We start from the raw sequence: 21,137 nt of genomic DNA, 5'->3' as shown, positions 1-21,137 counted from the left end.
CTCTGTCAACATTTCTTGAGCTTCAACAGCGTGTCACGCTCTTCCCTGGGAGATAGGGAGAAAGAGAAATAAGGCCTGGTCTCTGCCCTCGAGAAGCCCTTGTGTTTGTTCAGTGTTTTGTGCATGTATGTGTATTCTATAATAGTTCTATCCTGTGATGAGAAACAAGTGAAACCAAAATGGCAAATACTTCTTCAAGTAGGGCAGACTAAACACTTGCTGAAGAGTGCCAAATGGAATTACAAATGTTAAAAAGTGAGCCTCTAAGAACTATATGACTTAAAATAGACACCAACAGAGATATTAATTAATTCAAGGTTGGATTTGATAGTTAAGGGGAGTTTGCATCACTATCACTGCTGGGAAGAGAGCCATTTTTAATGTTTTTTGATGGCTTCCTGCCTGAGTTCTAATATCTAAATGTTGGCCTGGGTGAGATAAAATTTAAATTAATCGATCAGAAAGACGGGAGGATGGCACTATCTGCTATTATTTTAAACAGCAGAAAGTGGCTGAAATAAGGCTGTTGAATATCTCCCAAACTTGTGAATTTTCATATCTGAACTTTGAATTCTACCCTTTGATTCCTTATGAAGCTCCATGCCCTTCCCCGTTGACTTTTCTCCCTAAAACTAAGCTCTGCTCAAAAGAAAGACTGCTCACTCCTGTGCATCCTCTTTATCTAACACCATTTGATTCTCTCTCCCATCTCAGCCTTTCCTGCCTGAGAGGAAGAAGGTTCCCTCCTCCCCTGTCAAATCTGAGCCTCTTTTTCTCCAGTCCGTGTCCTCTTATTTCATTTCATGCCCAGTTTTCTCAATTGTCTTCTTTTGGAAATCTCGAGCTTCTCTTTTCTCAGAATCCTTCCCTCTCTGCTTTTAAACATGTATAGGTCTCGTTAGTTTGGGGGAAAAAAAGTTGCTCAATCCTGATGGCCCTCCTAGCTATTGTACCACCTTTTTCCTTCTTCCACCATCAAGCTTTGCAAATGAATGGCTTACACCTATAAACTCCTGCAATCTGGCTTCCAGCCCAACTACCATTGAAACTGTACTCTCAAAGCTCATGCAGGATTTCTGAAGCATTAAATGAAGTAGCTTTTCTCAGTTCTGATTTCCCTTGATCAGGAATAGATTTTTGAGGTTTAGAGCATCTTCTACGAAGCATACCAAGCTCTAATACCACATTTCCCAAGCGGACTGGACATTTTTATTTGAGCACTCTATTGTTACTTCAACATAGTTAAAACTGAATTCACAATGTATTCCACTGATATTCCCCCTGAATGATTTTCCTGTGCATGACTAATAGTATGCTCTGTGAGAGCAGGGATTGTGTCTCCCATGTACATTACTATAGCTTCATCACACTGCTTGGATGTAGTCAGTATTCCATAAATATTTGCTGAAATGAATAAACGAAAAAACGTTTTCCCAACTCACCACCCTTACTCCTTAGAATCACTGCATTCACCACTCTCCTTTGTCCCATAAATTCAATCAGTGATCGAATCTTGTCAATTATGCCTTCAAAATGTAGCTAAGGCTATGGATTTGGAGTCAGGTGGACCTGTTTGACTCTTTGTTCTGTTATTTTCTGTAATAGCTGTGACTTTGGGCAAGTTCCCTAACCTCCCAGTTTTTTTAATCTATAGCATGAGGATAATAGTGGTAGCTTATATGGTTAGTGAGAATAAATGAGAAATACATGTAAAGTGTAACACAGTGGCTGGTACATAGCAAGTGTTCAATAAATGACAGCTATCAAAACTATTAATATCTTTCACGGGGCATAGCCGGGTCCCTGGGATCGGCCTCTAGGCCCCCTGGTCCTCTGACCCAAGGTGGGAGGGATGCTGGTGACCCCGAGTCCTGACCTCTGTGCCCCCACCCCAGCACAGGGCCCTCCACACATTAAGCGCTCAATAACTAGGGGCGACAGGACTAGACCGGCAATAATTCAGTACTTTGGGGGCTCAGACCCCAAGTGGAAGCTGGAGGGATCACGTTCGTTCACAAAGGGCTGTGCGCTGAGCAGGTGCCAGGTGCGTTCCAAGCCCCGGCGGAGCCCAGGCGGTAGTATAAGCGGTGAAAAAGACACACAACAGTGCCCTCATCGAGTTGATATTTCAATGGCAACTGGTAATAAACAAAGTCATTGTAAAAAAAAAAGCAAAACATCTTTCACTACTCCCCAGTGTAAACCCATACTCCCCCAGGGAGTTCTACCTGTTACTTCCTATCTTTGCCGTTTCTCTTTGCTGGAATGCTCTCTCCTTCCTTTCTGCCCATTCAAAATGCTATTTCCTCTTTTTATTAATTTTTATGTTTTGAAAGTAATGCATATTCATAATTAAAAAGTTAAATAAAGACATAATGAAAAAGAGCAGACCTCTACTACATCTCTCCCAACTTCTCATTTGTACCACTAAAGCAGGGGTGTCCAAACTGCGGCCCGTGCCGCGGGCCAACTGCAGCCTGCAATCCATTGTTAATTGGCCCGCAGCAAATTCCAAAAATATATTTAGTTTACTTAAATAAACCAGGTGAGGCAATACGTACTTCACCTCAAGTGAGTGGCCCAGATGTTTGTGTATTTTACCGCATATGGCCCTTGGTAAAAAACACTGAAAAAGTTTGGACACCCCTGCACTAAAGCAACCACTTTCAGTAATTTTAGCTGTTTCTTCTAGTATTTGCTTCCATATTTCTATATAATGTACTTATACTGATGTTTCTTGATCTTTCTATTTTTAGGTAGCACTTATTGCCTTTTTATTATGGAAGATAAAGATTTAGACCTTACAACACCAACCTTTCCAACTTGTTTTCCCTTCATCCTACAAGAGTTTTAACTTGGTGTATCAGTAAGATAGTGTTTTCATTCTAGTGGCTATGTAAATGCCTTACACTTTAGAGCCAAGTAGCATTTTATCGTGACTCATTTACTTTCTTGAGCAACTTTCAGTTTTTCCTAGAGTTAAAAACTACCTTGTTTTTTTTATTCATTTGTTTGCTTCATTTTCTATGTCTCGATCACTAACTCCTCACTAATTTTTCCATGCAATTGTAAAACCTTTCTGAATACTACTCTCTATGTGGTCAAACATATCAGGTAATCAGTTCATTTTTAAACAATTATCTAGAGACATCCCTCCTGTATCCTGCCATCTTCCTACTCTCCTCTGTCTTGGCTGCTATCTAGGTATGCCCCACAGCTGCTTACCTTGAACTTTCTTTCATTATCAGCTGAAGAATTCCCTTCACCTCTCTTTTATGTTCATCCCGTTCTCTGGGTCTCATGTCTTTGTGTTTCTTGGTTTACTCTCTCATATGATGGAATGCATATTCCAGTGGCTTCCTAAGAAAGGAGGTTGACATTTTATATCATTTACTACTCCTCAACATGGACCCATTGCTCCCGTAGGCAGGTCCACTTACCATTTATTGGAACATTTTCACCTCCATATCTTTGCCATTTCTCTTGGTTAGAACACTCTCCAACTTCCTGTCTGCATGTACAAATGCTATTTGTATTTTCAAACTAATTTTTATTTTTATGAAAATAATACATGTACATACTTTAAAAGTTAGTTATAAGGCTTATTGAGAGAAAAGATAGAAGACCCTTATCCCATTCTTTCCCATTCTCAATTTATGCTCCTAGAGGTCTTTTCCATTATTTTAAAATGTTGTTTCTTCTGGTATTTACTTCTTTATTGCTAAATAATATAACTATACTGGTATCTTTTAACTTAATGACTTCTTATTATGGAAGATAAAGATTTAGTCTTCTTATGCCATAACCTCTCTAACTTTGTCTCTATCCTCCCAATATAGTTTGGGAGGATGTAGAATTCTGAATTAGAAATCATTTTCTAGGGGGAGGGAGGTGGTAGATGAGGGTAAAGGGGATCAAATATATGGTGATGGAAGGAGAACTGACTCTGGGTGGTGAACACACAATGGGATTTACAGATGATACATCATACAGAATTGTACACCCAAAATCTATGTAATTTTACTAACAATTGTCACCCCAATAAACTTTAATTTAAAAAAAAGAAAAAAGAAATCATTTTCTCAGAATCTTGAATGCCAAACTATACCTTAATGAATTCACTGGGGTTCCTAGTGATTGCCTCTTCCCTTCCACTGTAATAAAATACCCCATCCTTTTTATCATTGGTTCTAGAATCTTGTCTGCCTTTGACATCATGATTACTAGACTATACCAACTTCCTCTTTTTGAAAAGTAAAACAATATTAGATCATCCATAATCCCCTTGGACTTCTGCTGTCCTCCATGATTACTAATCTCATCTGTCAGTACCCTCAATGTAATTAATACAGCTATTTGGAGCACTATAAGAGAGAGCCCTGATCTCATCTGACAAAGTGACATTTAAGCTAGATCTGAAAGATAAATAGCAAAGACCTTGTGAAATCATTCCAAAAGACATGGATGCAAGTGCAAAAACTGTCAGGGGAGAAGGAGTTTTGGTAACTCAAGGGATGAAAGGTGTTCAGTGGGGTGGAGTTTGGTGAGTGAGGGGGAGAGTAGGCCCACCCGAGGCTAGAGAGGAAGGCAGGGGTCAGAGAATTCAGGGCCTTGCAGATGATAGTAAAGCAAGATTTGGGACTTATCCTAACAGCAATGAGAAGCTACTGAAAAGTCATAAGCAGAGGAGTGACTGGATCTGATTCATCTTCCAAAGACTTCTGTGGTTGCAGTGTAAAGAATGAATTGGAGAGGGCCAATAATTAGGAAGATGTGGGTAAAACTGGTCTTGAATAAACATTAAGGCCAGCCTTGGAAGGGACAAAGAAATTTCAAGTGGGCAAATGGTAGTCTCCTAAGGTATATTTGAAAGCTCTTGCAGAGACAGTTGAATTTCTTCAACTTGCTGATGGCAGTGATTTAGAGGCTGATATAACAGGTTCAATTTTTTCCATCCTTTTTTAGTATTAGATGGAGGAAGTGCCTTCTTTTCACCATTCCTTTCTGCTGGATCCTGAAATTGCTCATCAACTGACTGACTCCAGAAGCAGTTTGCTCCCCTCCTTCGCAATTGTGGACTGCATCCAGTGCCCTAGAGGTTGTTCTGCCCATTTGCCATGGTGAGATTTCTGAGGGGTTGAGGTAGAAGGTGGGAAAGAACAAGGGAGTCAAAAGAGGGGCTTGCACAGAAATGGGGCCACACAGTTAAAAATGTCAAGGAGGAACACTCCCTTCCCTTTATCCCACAGTAAGCATTCTATCTACTCAAGATATAATAAGAACAGAAGACTGCTTCCTCACAATTCCTGCCTGCAGGAGACTGGGGCTTCTGCTGCAGTCAGCTGATACACCACAGGAGTTGGTGTTATATACCGCAGCTTCTGACAGTTTAGGCTGGAGGAAGTTAGTTTTTGCAGTTCTGTTTATGGAGTTGGCCAAAAGAAAATACAGGCTGATGGTCTGCTTTTCACAGTCACTGACAACAGCTTTCTACTACACCTGGGTTTTCTTTAGAAACTGTGAAGAAGCACTGAAAAGAACAAAAATAATTTCTTCTTGTCTTAAAAAAAACAAAAAAACAAAGGAAAGTAACTCTAAAGGATGTGAAAGTAACTCTAATTTCAGGTTGAGTTTGGATATGGAAAAAAATTACCTTGCAAGAAATGTTATGTTTTGCTGAGCATATTTTAATTTATGTGGAATTGCATTTTTATAGTCAAGCAAATTAGTATGGACCCATGAGTATAGGTGTTGTGATGAAACAAATTAAGAGGACCTAGAGATAGTGGAATTACAATAACAAATGAAAATATGACAATACTGCTATTATCTTGGAGGATGCTAAATGCTTTGCTTTTAGCTGGGCAACACGGCAATGGCATGTGAGATAATACTCACACAATGGTGTGTGAGAAAATACTGCAAAACAATTTCCAGTTCTTTGATTTTTTTAAGTTGACCTGTTTGAATTCATAAGCAAAGCACATTTTTCCATTTGTTTTAACAAAATTGTGTATGAAAAGATATTACTTATTATTTACTAGTAAGCACTTGCATCACCAAATGTCTAAATTCATTTTCTAGTAACCGTTTTATTGATAAGCATGCATTTATTGATAAGGATTGTAGAATTATGCCTAGAACGAATGAGACCCCAAAATTCCAGAATCTAGAATTGGGCCTGCTATATAGTAGCTGTTCAACAAATCATTAGTGAGTTAAATTATACTAGTTGCTGTGTTCAATAAAAGTAAAGCCAGAAAATAAACTCTATTTGAAAATAAATCTTTAAAACTAGATGGCAAAAGCTTAGATCCATTTTGCAATAAAACAAAATATCCTACTATCTGATTAATATATATATTTAACATAAATCTCAAAAAATCATTAGATACAGCCTCAACTGTGAGCAAAGTGAAAGAACCACAATTAGGGAAAGAACTGGGAACGTACGGTTTTACTTCTCGGCGATTAGGACAGTTTGGGAACATACCTTAAGTCTCCTGCATTTGCACGTCATTGGGGATGGGCTACTCGCTCACAGAATCCAGTTCAAACTTCATAGGGTGTTTCTGAAGATCCTTTTGGGGTTTAGTTCCTTCTGGCCGCCCCCGCCCACACCGGCTGGACGTCGGCGGTGTGCCCATTTTCTTAACTTGCCCTGCACTTCCTCACCCACCTCTTCCTCCACCTTGGACTTTGTAATGCCTCCTTTTGTCAGCTCTTGTAAAGCCTTCCTACTTGTAAAGGTCCAGTTTAATCTTCAGCGCATTCAGGAAAGTTTAACAACCCCCTTTTCAGATGCAATATCCCTCTCCCGTATTTTCCGAACCTCTACTCCAGCAGCTATCACTTTCTAACGGGTTGTTCTCGCACGTGTGTATCCCTTAACTAGACTGCGGCCATCTTACTGGGGAGGTCTTTCAAGAATTCGCCATGTCCCGCCCCTAGCACAGTGCCTGGTACAAAGAAAATGCCCAGTAAAGGTTTGTTGAAGTGAACCTGAACCCGAGACGAAAAAGAGAAGAGCCTATGGCCAGCAGTAAAGGCCCTTCACGACTTGAGGGGATGAGGCCCGTAATGTAGCGACCCCAGACTGGCAGGAGAACGTGGTCGAGCACAAGGCTCCGGTAGTTTCTGAACTCCCATTACTTAGCTTTTTACGTTTTATAGAGGAATCTGAAAAGTTCTTCAACAGCCTTGGGGCAAGCCATAAAGGGTGGTGGAAACTGGGTGAGGTGGGGTTGGGATGCCCAGTCTCGTGACAATTCTAGACTCAGCTTTCGTGTTTCGCTTTTAAAGATTCGTGAATTCCAGTTATAAACTAAGAGCCCAAACATGTAGAGGGTTTCACAATTTTCGCGCCCTTGGGAAGGCTCCCAGCATTCTGGGCTTTGCCTCATTCATCCCTATGATATTTCCCACCCGGGGAATCTACAGAGTGCTCGCGGCTTCCATATCCAGCCGGTCCTTAGAACTACGGCTCGGCCCTGCGAGTTCAGCCGCTTCCTCCTTCAACCAAGCACAGTACGAGCGAATGGGGGAGCTCCCGGCCCGCGGTACTGGACGGAATAGGGACACGACTACAACTCCCAGGTTGCCCTGGGAGAAGTGCGGGGGAGGGGCGAGGGGCGGGGGTTGAGGCGGGGGGTGGCAGGGAAATACCGCCCCGCTGCGCAGCAGCAACAACACAAAGCCTGACTTTACAACCTCAGAGGGAAAGTGGAAGTAAGACGGCTTAGGTGAGAGGCAGGATGAGAAAAAGAACCAGAGGAGGGACAGACGCGTAGGTGGGAAAGGAGAGAGGCGAGGGCAGTGGGGAGACCCCCGCCTTTCCAGATGAGGAGGGGGCGGCTTTCATAACTAGTTCCCTTGCCCCGCCCGCGCTGGTGTCTCCACGGTGTCTTGCCGTTCTCACTCTTCGCGCACAGCCTGGCTGCCTCGTGGGCTTGGGGCTGGCTGGTGGGCGGCTCCGTGGCTCCCCAGCCCGGGTGCGGGACGAAAGCGCGGGGCGGCACGGCCGCGGCAGACCGAGGAGGGGTTGTGAGCGAAGCGGAGCCGCGGAGGAGTTAGGGCCGGGGCAGGGGAGGCTGGGACTCCCGACCGAGCCGGGGGAGTAGTCCCTGACTGAGGCGAGGTGAGGCGCGGGGTGCCTGCGAGAGTCCTCCCGTGCCCGGAGTGGGGCGGAAGCACGCGGGCTGGCTAGGGGAGAGGGCGGGCGGTGGCACAGCAAGGGGGAAGAGTGAAGACCGCGGGGGCCGAGCCCGGCGCCGGGGGAGAGATAGGAGCGTCTCCTCCCCTCAGGAGAAGCCTAACGTTCCTCCGCCTTCCCTCCCCTGCGCGCCGGGCTCGCCTTTTCAGCCGGCTGCTGTGGGATCAGCGGGGTGGCGGGTGTGGGGCCAGATACGGGGGAGCCACAAGGTTGACGCCCCCGGGACTGGCGGGCGGGCGGGCGGGCGTGGGCCGAGAGTGAGGCGGCGGGGGGTGGGGGCGGCAAGGGCGCGCGCAGCTGGGGGGCGGGGGGAACGCGCAGAGCCGAGGAGGGCGGCGGCAGCCGGCGGGTGGCGGGGGAGCACGCCGCAGTGTGTTGTGTGGACGGCACCTTCTCAGACAGACCGGCAGAGCCCAGCTTGGCGCCCCCAGCCTTGGACGTGATGTTCCGCCGGAGCTTTCATCGCTTTGTAAGTACACTCCCTGAGGCTCCACGCGGGCCGGTTCTCCGGCTCTTCAGCCCCTCCGCCGGGTCCCTCAGAAATGTTTTCTGAGCAAATAAGTGCATCTGTGGGAGACACCACCACTATACCACTATACCCCCTTTTGATTCTCACTGAAACACGCTGTCCCGGCGGCCAGGGTAGGGAGGCAGGTAGGGCTCTCAAGAGTCCGTCCCCCCACTCCCCAACACATCCATACGCACACACTCCTGACAATTTAAGCGGAGCTTTCCGGGGCCGTTACAAACTCCGCTTGAGACGGGGGCCCGTCTCAGGCTGGATGGTGGGAGACCGACCCAGGGGCCCCTCGGTTTGTCAATTAGTCGAAGATGGCGTTTTATTATCAGGAAGGTGGCTTTCTTTTGTCTCCTCTGCCGCGAGCACATGGAGGTAAACGTAGACCCGTATCTGTGGCCCAAAAAAAGAACTGGGGGCTGAGGGGACCGGAGGCGAGGGCAGGACTCAGCTTTGCCCGGGACTCGGCCGGGCGGCTGCAGTTCGGAGACTGGGCAAACTTTGGAGACCCCAGCCTGTGCTCACCTTTAGGGGCTGAGAAATAAAAGCGAGGGCGATTGTCGGTGGGCTGGATGGATATGGAGACGCCTGCAGGCGGCACAGCCGCTGCCAAGAGCCGCGTCTGGAGCCTCGCCGCGCCCTGAATGCCCCAGACATTGAACCCCTGGGGGAAGGCAGGCTGCGGCTGGACTCCTCCGTCCACGTTTCCCCCATCCCAAGTCCCCAGAACACGGAATGTCTTTTCCGTGCGAGTTGAGCGTAGGGAAAAGCGATTGCTGCATGCTGACTTTTGAGTAACCTGTTTTACTCGTAAGAGGGTACGTTAAGAATAGAGCAAAACAGGGACCATGACTTATACGCTATTTGTCGTAACTTCCTTAATTGCCAGATGAGGTGGCGGGAATAGGATTTTGTTACTTCTAGTGATGTGAAAGAAAGGGTTCATCTGTAAGTTTAGATTTTTCTATCGTTAGGGAAAATGGTTGAGTACTGTGCGCTCCCCCAACCCCTCACAGTATGGGTTGGAGAACTTGTCGATTTGGGTCTTTTCATTCGATTATTCCTTATCAAAGCATTGCTGACGTTTTTCATGCGTTGCATGATTTTGCTCTCATTTTTTCTGCATTGGAAACTTTCACAAATGTACCTTGGCTAAAAGAAAAGATTGTACATCCCTCTATAGGATATTATTATCACAAGAGTGCTGCGTTAATGTTTTTCTAAATGTTCACCTCACCCAGAAACATGTCTTAGGAAATTGGAGCAGGTTACCTGTGGCACAGAGCACTACATCGTACATGTCAAGGGTCTTGAAATCTATAGGAACTGGATGCTTTGCTAAAGCAAGTGACTAAAATTGGTTCATCACATTTAACCAGAGAAGGTAAAAGAGCATTGTACTTCGTACTTCTATTTCACATAGATTCTTGTGATCTTGGAGTGTTGTTTGGGGTTGACAAAAAGGGAAAGGTGACAAAGAGATCTTATTGTAATATTTGGGGAAATGATAGTCTTTTCACATGGCATTCTTATAGTGGAAAACAACTGGACTCTGGTTCATAATAAATTCATTAGCTTAAAATTAAGATGTTGACATCGTCATTTTTTGTTTTTTTCAAGGATTTGAAACTGAACAACCCAAGTATTGGCCTAAGAGCCTCCTTTGCTTTGCTTTGCTTTTGCTAAGAGTGATCTGCATTGTTTCAGAGTCTAGTAATTAAGTGCTGCTGGCCCAGGACGCCAAGGCATGCAGTAGAATTTGCAGCAGTTCTTGAGGTGCCAGCCTGCAGGTTTGAGGCCAGTTCTTTGCATCCTGACCAAAATCTCCGCAGAAAATCCCTTAAGCTTACACTGAAATGAGCTTTGACCTCATTGTTTCAGCTGGAATCCCCAACTGCTCACATTTTCCCGCACAACCATGACTATGGTAAGTCTCGGGAATTTGTACCAGTGCAGTAAATCTGAGGGTTCTCAGGAGTTGTATCTGAGCCCTAGGCCTAGGGCAAGGAATTAGTCTGCAAACCATTGAATTGAATGTGAAGCGTGCTATGGAATATTCATTGCTAAAGAATGACTTCAAAATTTTGGGGGGCCAGATTTGATCTCCCTTAGATCAGTAAGCCACATGTCCTCATCTTTTGCCTGGTGGAGATTATTTGGGGGGCACTCCCCTTTAAATCACTATAAGGCTACCGTTAAAGCTTTTGGTTGGACTTGGAGATTTGTACAGCAGTGTAGATGTAGTCCAAGTTGTGTGCTGTTTTGTGATTGCTTTTACATTTCAGAGATGGGGCTGTGAAGTCTTACTAAACTTCAGTGTTTTTTGTATACCTAAAGTCTGAAGTGGACTTCGAATGTTAAATAAATTACACTGGTGGTGTTTGTAGTTGTTGGGCACTGCAAAGTAGATACTACATGTTAGGACAGGGATTTACATTTAAACCTGACATGGGATGTAAGTATATCTTGGAAGTAGCATCATCTGTGGTTTCGTAGTGTTTGCTGAATCATTTAAAGAAGGCCACTGATTTCCCCAGGATCTCCAATTTCAAACTAAAGAAATAGTGATTCGTTGTATTTTTTTAAAAGACATGGCCTTGACATCTTTGCCATTAATAATTGTTGTCTTTCCTTTCCGATGAATTATGACTTCCCTTTTGACAGTTTTGAGGTAGAAAGCAATTGGTGGATTTGATATAGGATTTTAGGATTTAGGCATGTTAAGTGGTGTCTTAAAAGATTTAAGAGTTGGATGCCTCTGAGTATTATAAAAGCACTGCCTATTCCCAGTCAGTATCTCCAGTCTCCATAAATACAACAAATAAAAATAAACAAATAAATAAACAATAGTAGCTATGTCTATCCAATTTATTTCCTTTAAATTGTATGTTTAGAGGTGGCCAGTGAGCTCAGTTGGTTAGAGCGTGGTGCTAGTAACACCAGGGTTGCTGGTTCAATCCCTGCGTGGGGCACGGTGAGCTGCACCTGCCTTAAAAAACAAAAAACAAACAAACTGTGATTGCAGTAGCATTTTCACATGGGTTTCACGAGAGTCTAAACAACAAGAACTTCCCCCTTTTTGACTTACTAAATTACTTCATGCTGAATCCTGTGTAGGATTGGAAACCTATTTAGGAATTAATCACAATTGAAATAAATATTTATTATTACCTTATTTACTCATTAAATAACCTGGAAACAACTTTTCCCCCACTCTACCTTTTACTGATTAAGCAACATAAAACTCCAAATGTATTCTAAATACCTTCTATAAGGCTTTACTCTTTGCTCCTTCTGTTTATGATTATTGCTCATAATTCATCCTTTTAGTGGATAATATTGAGTGCCTACAAATTAGGTGCTTTCCTGTGCTTTTAATGAACTTTTGGCAGAGGTGACATTCAGGCAGGTGAAGCTGGCCATTTTCATACCGATACAACTGTCCAAATGAGCTTGTTTCCTCACCCGGCCTGCCAGTTGACCACCAGTCAATCCCCAGGAGAACCGTAACTAACCTCCATGTGACTGATACGTAAAGAACCAGCCCATGAGTGAATTCAAGTACTGGTTTGTTGGATGATGGAAAAAATCATCAAGGCTGAGTGTTTGTCCAACATGGTTTATTAGTTCTCCCAAAGAGGGTGAAAGCCTCGGACACAAAAATACTGTGTTTTTCATCAAGGTAGTAGAGTTTCCTGTAAATCTGTAGTGCTTTATGTAGATTAATGTTTTGCATCTGGAATCCTTGAAATTGGGGGGAATTTTCTGGTTTGGTGGAAGAAGGTTCTGGGCTTCCATATGTGAACCAGGTGCTGTTTTCAAGTTTATGTCCTGTCACTTAACACTTACCTTCTTGGCCTGGTATAAAGGTAGATCAGCAGTGATTGTAACACAAACATTAGCATGGGTACAGCATATGTTAACACTACTGCAGTTTAATGATGAATGAGTGCTCAGCACTGCAGATAAGGGCATGGGATGCCCAATACCAGCATGTTGGCAGACAGCCCCTCAGTTACCACGGTGTATGGAGGGATTGCTGGTTCAGCTGACTCTGATAATGTTGAACCATGGGTCTCCAGAATTGGAAGGTTAATCTGTATTTGTAAAACACAGATTGTCGTCGACTTTTTTTGTCCCTCGTTTATTTAATAGAATATGAGAAGATTGGTGAAGCTTACCCTGTTTAAACAGATATTATTTTTGTAGGCTCTCCATTATGTATTGTCTTAAAATATTATGGCAGCTATATTTTCCTAGTCTCTTCCTCCTTACCTAGGTCTTGGTAAAAATAAGTTTTCTTGATAATGATCTTGCAGCTAGCATAGATGCTAAATAAATACTTGCTAAATTGTTTCTGTTTGTTTGTTTTTAACAGGATTTTATTGGGGAATAGTGTATACTTCCAGGACTTTTTTCCAAGTCAAGTTGTTGTCCTTTCAATCTTAGTTGTGGAGGGTGCCGTTCAGCTTCAAGTTGTTGTTCTTTCAGTCTTAGTTGTGGAGGGCACAGCTCAGCTCCAGATCCAGTTGCCATTGTTAGTTGCAGGGGGCACAGCCCACCATCCTTTGTGGGAGTCAAACCGGCAACCTTGTGGTTGAGAGCCCGCTGGCCCATGTGGGAATTGAACTGGCAGCCTTCGGAGTTAGGAGCACGGAGCTCCAACTGCCTGAGCCACTGCGGCCGGCCCTTGCTAAATTGTTTTGAACTGAATCGATAACATACTCTGAGTCAGTAATAACAGGTGAAAAGTGATCTATTGAGTAAGTAGCTACCGAGAAGTTAGTGCATTTCAGACTGGGCTACTATTAAGTGCATAGCACTGAAAATAACTTATTTCAGTGGACAGAGTACTATACTATGCTTATTCTAAATGAGAAAAAAATAGTCTTTTCATGCCCACTTAAAAAGGAATCACAAAAAGTTGAGCATTTAGTTAAGGCTGCTTTCTCGATTAGCCAGAAAGATTATCATTAGCACCTTCCCCTTTCTTGGCCACTCATAGAAAACTGTAGTTAACATACTGTCCTCAGCTTCTAAAATTATAAGCAAGTTCGTATTCTTTTTATTAAATCTGTGCATAAGTTTATATTTTCTGTTACCACTGGCACATCAAATCTTTTTGAAAACCAAAGCTGCAGTTGTTAACTCTCCTAGAGCTGTATGTGTTTTGACTTTACGTGGTAAGTGTTCATTATTTGGACTCAGGATACCACATAGTATTGAGTGCTGGGAATGTAAGGTACGCTTTCCTCTGTTTGCATCTGATCGCGGCCACCGTCAGCTGGGTGGATACCTATAGTGAGAAGGCAGAGCACACCAGAGGAACTGAAGAGTTTGACATATTCGGAAGCAGTTTTGTTTTTAAAAGAGCCTCAACGTTGTTAGAAGGGTTAGTGCAAATCCTACTTCTGCCATTAACTACCCAGCTTGGGAAACGGGGCATAGTAGTTCATATACATCAAAGTGTTACTCAAAATGGGGTCCTTGGACTTCTTGCATAAGAATCATATGGGATGCTTGTAATAATAAACACAGGTTCCTGGGCCTCAAACCTACTTAAGCCAAGTCTTAGGTGATAAAGGTCCCAGGAAACTGCATTTTTAGCAAGCACTCCAGATGGTTCTTTGGCTCACTAAAAATTGAGAACGCCCATATATAGTAAACACTACAGTATTTATTTTCTATGTACACTGTTCGCCTCTCTGAACTTTACTTTCTTTATCAACAGAATGAACATAGTAGTACCTACTTCACAAGTGGGAACGATGTTTGGTAGACTGTTCAACACAACCAGTTGTGTCAGGTCCCCAGCCACTCCCAGGTTTGATGGTTTACTGGCAGAACTCAGAGGGCTCTGCGTGGAGTTGCACTCACAGCTATGATTTATTACAGCACAAGGATAGAAAGCAAAGTCAGCAAAGCGAAAAGGCACATGGGGCCAAGTTGGGAGGAAACCAGGCACATCTTCCAACAGTCCTGCCCCACCGGAGTCACACAGGTTGTGCTTAATTCTTCCAGCAATGGGTTGTGACACCTTGTGTGACATGCTGTCTACCAAGGAAGAGCATCAGGGACTCAGTACCCAGGGTTTTTATTGGGAGCTGATTACATAGATACCTTATGCCTGGTATGTGCCAAAATTCTAGACTCTAAGAAAGAAAACGTATTTAGCATAAATCATATTGTTTGCAGTGTAGGCGAGCCACTCTTACCAGTTAGGGAGGTGGAAACCTTCCCAAAATCCAAGTCCCCAGACACCAGCTGGGTACCAACCTTGCATGCAGGGATTTTTAACAGTAGCAGTCTCAGACCTGCTGTATTAACTCTCTCCTACACACTAAGGGTATGAAACACTGATATTTTTCAATGAGGGGAAATGACTTGTCTGTGGTCATTAAGCTGATCAGCAAAGCTGAGACGATCTTGAGACTTCAGCAATCACCACCTACGTTTCATTGCTACACCCAGCCATGCTTCTGGATTATGGGTCATTCCTTTTCCCATTGTTAAATGCATTCACTGTTTGTCACTTGCAGCCGAAGAGCAGACCGCGGTGGTACACTGATGCAGCCAGTGGGGGAGCCAGGAAGTATTGATGTTTCTGCCAGTTTAGCGTCAACACTTGCTGGTTTCCTCTCTGGAGCATCACCAAGTTCGTGGATTTTCATTGTTTTCTAACTTGCAGATTTTTGTTCTTGCCCCCACCCCTCTTTGTTCCATCCATTCTCCCATAGTCTCAACACTCATTTGTATCATTACTTCATCCTTTTCTATACAGGGCTAGCTGTCAGCTCATAGGCAGATGATTGAAAAATCTTTTGGGTAACAATTCCAAAGAGCGGGGATACTGAAGAGTATTTAGTCAAGGATGACTATGTAGGAAAAACTGCCAAAAGAAAAAAAAATTCTTGGACTAAAAAATGCATTTTACGGCAATATTTATAAATATTGTTTTATTCCCGGATTATTGTTTTTTTAGTTTTATAGTCATGGATAACCCCGGCAATATCGCTGTGGTGATTCTTAATTGTCAGCCTTTTCTTACTGTTATCGAAAGGGGAAATGAATAATTCTTTTATGATTTGGGCAAGGATAAATCAGGAAATCATACTGGCAGGCGCAGTAATCCTACAGATCAACAGGGAGCAGAAACCAGGAGGGAACTGGCACAGATAAATAACAGCTGGGTAGAGCAGATTATGTAAGCTACACCTGTTGTCTAAGCAGTGGGGATGTTCTTCAAGCTTCACAATGTAGTTTGCAGTAACATGGACTCGGGTCTATATGTAGCAATAGTTCACAGTTCACGGTTTACTTTGGCTTCTTTTCTGAAAACATCTGTATGAATCACAGCTTCCTTTGACCTCTCATGCCGTACTTGATGCTACCGTGTTTCCCCGAAAATAAGACCTAGCCGGACCATCAGCTCTAATGCGTCTTTTGGAGCAAAAATTAATATATAAGACCCGGTATTATATTATAGCCGATATTATATTATATTAGACCGGGTCTTATATTAATTTTTGCTCCAAAAGACACATTAGAGCTGATGGTCCGGCTAGGTCTTATTTTCGGGGAAACATGGTATAAACCTTTCCTGTGCACTCTTATCACAATTGGCTTACATTTGCATATTATATTTGTTTGCTAACTTATTTAGTATCAAGCTTCCCTCTGTATCATAAGTTCCATGAAGATAGGAACTGTGACCATTTTTGCTTATTGCTGTGTTACTAATGCCTGATTGCCTGACATATAGTATATGCTCAATAAATACTTGCTGAATAAATGAAATATGATTCCTAACCTGTATTTCTAATCTTATTTCCCATTTATAATCATAGACTTTTAGAGCTGGACGGACAGATCAAATTGTTCAGTCTTTAGACATCACTGTTGTGTTCAGTTAAAAAAATTACCTTTGCTCATACTTTAGAAATGAAGCCATTTATTCTAGGCTCACATGCTGTATTTTGTAATATATACAACATCAAATCTATTTCTCATTATGTTTTCAGGTATTTAATATTCTCTGATGTAGTTAATAACTATATGAGCATCACCATTGTTGCCTACACATTTATTTACATCATTGACTTTCTTGAGAATTTGCTATTATACTTTAAAAGTACTCGCTTCACTATAAATAACATAAAATATTTACTGACTGATATTTTTTATTTTGGATTCCTGATAACTTTTTCCTACACATTTTATAACTGATTTTTAAAAAATTTATAAAACAGTTATATTGAGGTGCAAGTACTTTTATTGTTACTATTTTTGTGAGTTTTTTGCAGTTTTGCTGGTTACCAGATACTCAGAAATGATAGGGGTGTGTCATTTAAGCCCTTAATACACAAGGATGGAAATAATCTCATTATATGGATCAAAATTTGAAATGGGATTTCTTTTTTTATCATTTTTTTAACCTTCAGTGTAGGCATTTGTGTTCTGTTACGCTGTCTGTGTGCAGAACTAATTATTCCAATTAGTACCTTGGATTACTGATTCATGGCTGCATGAACATATTGCATGCAGCTTTATGGAATTGTTTTAGCTGTAAGTTGTTTGTGCCTTCTTGCCATTATAATAACAACACCAGAGTGGTAAGTTCCTGGCACTGTTTTAAGTTCTTTACAAGCATTAGTTCATTATACGTATTTGCTTATTATTAGGGTCCTCCAGAGAAACAGAACCAATAGGGTGTATGTGTGTGTTATACGTGTATGTGTATATATTTAAATACCTATATATTTAATATGCTTAATAGTATTTAAGTGTACACATAAATATGTGCATTTCTTCATATATATATATATATATATATACATATACTTATGTATATATGTAAAGAAACTTATTACAAGGAATTGGCTCACACGATTATGGAGGCCAACAAGTCCCAACACCTGCAGTCAGCAAGCTGGTGACCCAGGAGAGCCAATGGTGTGGTTGCAGTCAGACTGGGAAGGAAGGCCTGAGAACCAGGAAAGCTGACGGTATGTGTAACTTACACTGCCAGGCTGAGGGCCAGCAGGCTCTATACCCTGCAGGAAGCAGTATTTCAGTTCAAGTCGGAAGGCAGCTTAAACTGATGTCGCAGCTCAAAGGCAGGAGGAATTTCCCCTTACTCAGAGGAAGGGCAGTCTTTTTCATTCTCTTTAGGCCTTCAACTGATCGCAGAAAGTCTACTGACATTATGAAGGGCAATCTGCATGCTCTGATTTACTGTTTACCCATTCAAATGTTAATCGCATCCAGATACACCTTCACAGACACACCCCAAATGTTTAACCAAATATTTGGGCACTATGTGGCCCAGTCAAGATAACACGTAAAATTAACAAGATAACACATTATACTTATGTACTAGGATCACATGAAGACGAGTGAGCAAATCCAAAGTGTTTATAGACCAGGACTGGAAGAACTTAGCATAAAATAGTTTGCTAGCCTTCCCATCTATAAAATGAAAGGCTTGGACTGCCACCTGGTCTGTGAGGCTCAGCAAATCCTAAAACTGGTAAGCGATCTTTGAGACCATTTGTTTAATTGTACAGTCTCTTTACTTTACGTATCCAGCTGAGGAAACAGACAGAGGGCAAGTGGCTTGTCTACGATTATTCAGTGAATGTGAGTTCAGAAACGTGGAATTCAAGGTCAGCTCTGTACCCTGTGTCTTCAGTTTCCTCTTCTGTGAATTATGAGGGCTCCTAGATCATCTGTATTTAAGTTTTTTCACAGCTTTTTAATTTTGCACTATATGTTTATGCTTCACAGCCCAGCAGTGGATCTTGCTGGATGGTTTTCTATTAGGTTGTTTATCTCTGATGGTCTTCAGGTCTCCATCTCTTGATTGGTCATTTGACGTACTTTGCGCCAATAGTAATGAGCATGAACTAAATTGTCTATACTTTGAATGGGAACAATGACAAATTTTAGGAAGAGCTGTTCGGGCTATTCATGGGCTTTTAATAGTGGTTGTCCTTTCTGTTTTTACACTGACCTGAATGGTGGGGGATCAAATGGAGACCCGTACCTTTGTTAGTACTATGCTGTAGAGTTAAACTAAACTCTTGAATATATTAATCTCTTAGCTAACAGCTCTAATGGAGGAGAGCATTTCTGGTGATGCTACAATATGATGGGCAGGCTTCCTGGGGAGTACCACTACTGTCGTCTTTGCTAATGGCCCCCAGACATTATTTCTCAAAGACACATATTTGTCTCTACTTATGAACACAGTTGCACAGTGGTAGGCAGAGAAGCAGCTCTTGGATTGGCTGAGTGACAGCTGCTAGGAGACAGTAAGAGGGAGTAAGTAAATAATTTGTATGTATATAACTAAGAACCAATAGTATTTTGGAGCAGAAGTGGGTGCGTGCTGTGTTTTATTATAGCCAGTGATTCAACCAGAAGATAATAGCCATAGCAAGCAAGTAGTTTCATGGAATTCTATAAATGAAATCTATTTTAAAAGTTATAATCATTTGTTAATTTAGATTAGACCTTAGACCTTGATGAAAAGTATCAGTAAACTATATCCCTGTTTTGAAATGTAAGGCAGTGCTATTAAAATATTCTTGTGCAAATTGAGACATGTTACTTATCAACGATACTAATGAAGGCAATGTAATCAAAATCAAATCAAGTGAAACTTGGGGGCTGGACTATTTCAAATTATACCTATGAAAAAGCCAAAATAGGTCAGCTATTAAGGACTCATAGAGTTGAATGGGGATCAAAATCTATGATTGAAGGACCCAGAAGACATTTAGACATGTTACTTTATCAAAGATACTAATGAAGGCAATGTAATCAAAATCAAATCAAGTGAAACCAAATCAGAAGACATATTAATGGATTTATTGAGTCCATGTTTGGAATTAGTAATGTAAGTAGTCATGAAATTCAGGTTTCATCAATAAATGTCTTTAGTTCCTAATATATACCTAGCATTGTGGAAGTTTTTTGAGGTATGGGACTGGAATCTTACTGTTATGGTACCCCCGCTAACCAGAAGTTTAGACCAATCACTTTCTTTTCAAACTGTAAAAGTGCATATAGAAGACTACGTGTAAAATATACCTGTGTATAATAAAGTGAATACCTGTGCACCTACCACCTAACTTGAGAATTGAACCATTACAAATACAATTCTATCTACATACCCTGTTTCCCTGAAAATAAGACCTAGCTGGACAATCAGCTCTAATGCGTCTTTTGGAGCAAAAATTAATATAAGACCCAGTATTATATTATATTAGAGCCGGTCTTGTGGTAAAATAAGTAAAATAATTTTGTTCCAAAAGATGCACTAGAGCTGGTTGTCCAGCTAGGTCTCATTTTCGGGGAAACGGTATTTGTTGCAAGTATCTTCTCAATTTGACTTGACCTTTTACTTTTTTGGGGTGTTTTTGATAAACAAGTTCATAATTTTAATTAGTTAATTGTTTTGATCTTTCTCTTTATGGTTTGTGCTCTTATATATCTTGTTTAAGCAATCCTTCCTTATGCCACAGTTGGAAAGCTAGTTTCCTTTTTATTTTCTCTAAAAGTTTTAAAGTTTGGCAAATTATTTGTGGAGCTTCATTTTTTAGATCTGTAAAATGCAGGGTTTGAACTAGGTGTTCTGTACCAACCTTTTACTGTTTGACATTGTGACCTGAAAGTACACTGGAAATATGTGGGTATATTTTCAGAGATTGCAGTGTTCTTTTAGTAATCTCCCCCATTACGAAGTTTCATGGTCATTCCTACTTTACTTCTCTTTCTCTCATTTCCGCAGCCTCTTCCTTCCTGGTTTTTTGGAGGGTTTTTTTTTTTTCTGTTTTTTTCCTCCCAGAAAAGTAACCGCTTGAATTCTGCAGCATCCTAGAGTTTCTATGTTGAAGCAGCAATTTTTAATTGAAATTTGGATTGAGATAATTGTAGATATGCATGTAGTTGTACGAAATAATAGCGATCCCGTGGACCCTTCACCCAGTTTTTCCTAATGGTAACATCTTGCAAAACTGTAGTATAATGTCACAACCAGGTATTGACATGGATGACATCCACCAGTCTTATTCAGATTTCTCCTGTTACATTTGTACTCATTTGTGTGTGTGTGTGTGTTTAGTTCTTCTGCATGGTTTTATCCCATGTGTAGGTTTGTGTACCACCCCAGACAAGATACAAAAGGAACCATTTTTTTAAAAACAGCATGTTTAAAAGTCTGTGTCACTGAATACCTCCTGAGTGTTCCAGCGTGCCCAGTTTGGCCGGTGCCCACACAGTTCTAGAGGGCCACCTCAGCTCATAATCCAGAAGCAAATCGATGACCTGAAACCTTGACCTGAGAGGTAAGATGAACTTTGGTTCTTGGGTCTGAGGTCCCGGGAGACCAGTTGGCATGCCTGC

General features: G+C 41.9%; 1 protein-coding gene across 3 annotated transcripts in view; it reads left to right on the top strand.

Moving 5' to 3' along the window:
* The first annotated feature begins 7,666 nt into the window (after nucleotides 1–7,666).
* Nucleotides 7,667–21,137, top strand: part of ATP11C (ATPase phospholipid transporting 11C (ATP11C blood group)) — a 165,885-nt gene continuing 152,414 nt past the window's right edge. The window contains exons 1-2 of one of the 3 annotated variants that reach the window (XM_019750470.2): nucleotides 7,667–7,742; nucleotides 8,611–8,681. In XM_019750470.2, the coding sequence (XP_019606029.2) occupies nucleotides 8,655–8,681 (27 nt within the window). In that variant the 5' untranslated portion in view covers nucleotides 7,667–7,742; nucleotides 8,611–8,654. Of the gene's footprint in view, nucleotides 8,138–8,505; nucleotides 8,682–21,137 lie in introns of those variants that run through there. The other 2 variants (XM_019750469.2, XM_019750468.2) reach the window with 2 other exon arrangements.

Source organism: Rhinolophus sinicus, chromosome X, assembly GCF_036562045.2.
Source record: "Rhinolophus sinicus isolate RSC01 chromosome X, ASM3656204v1, whole genome shotgun sequence".
In the NCBI taxonomy this organism is placed as follows: domain Eukaryota; kingdom Metazoa; phylum Chordata; class Mammalia; order Chiroptera; family Rhinolophidae; genus Rhinolophus; species Rhinolophus sinicus.
This window is presented reverse-complemented; position numbering and strand designations above follow the sequence as displayed.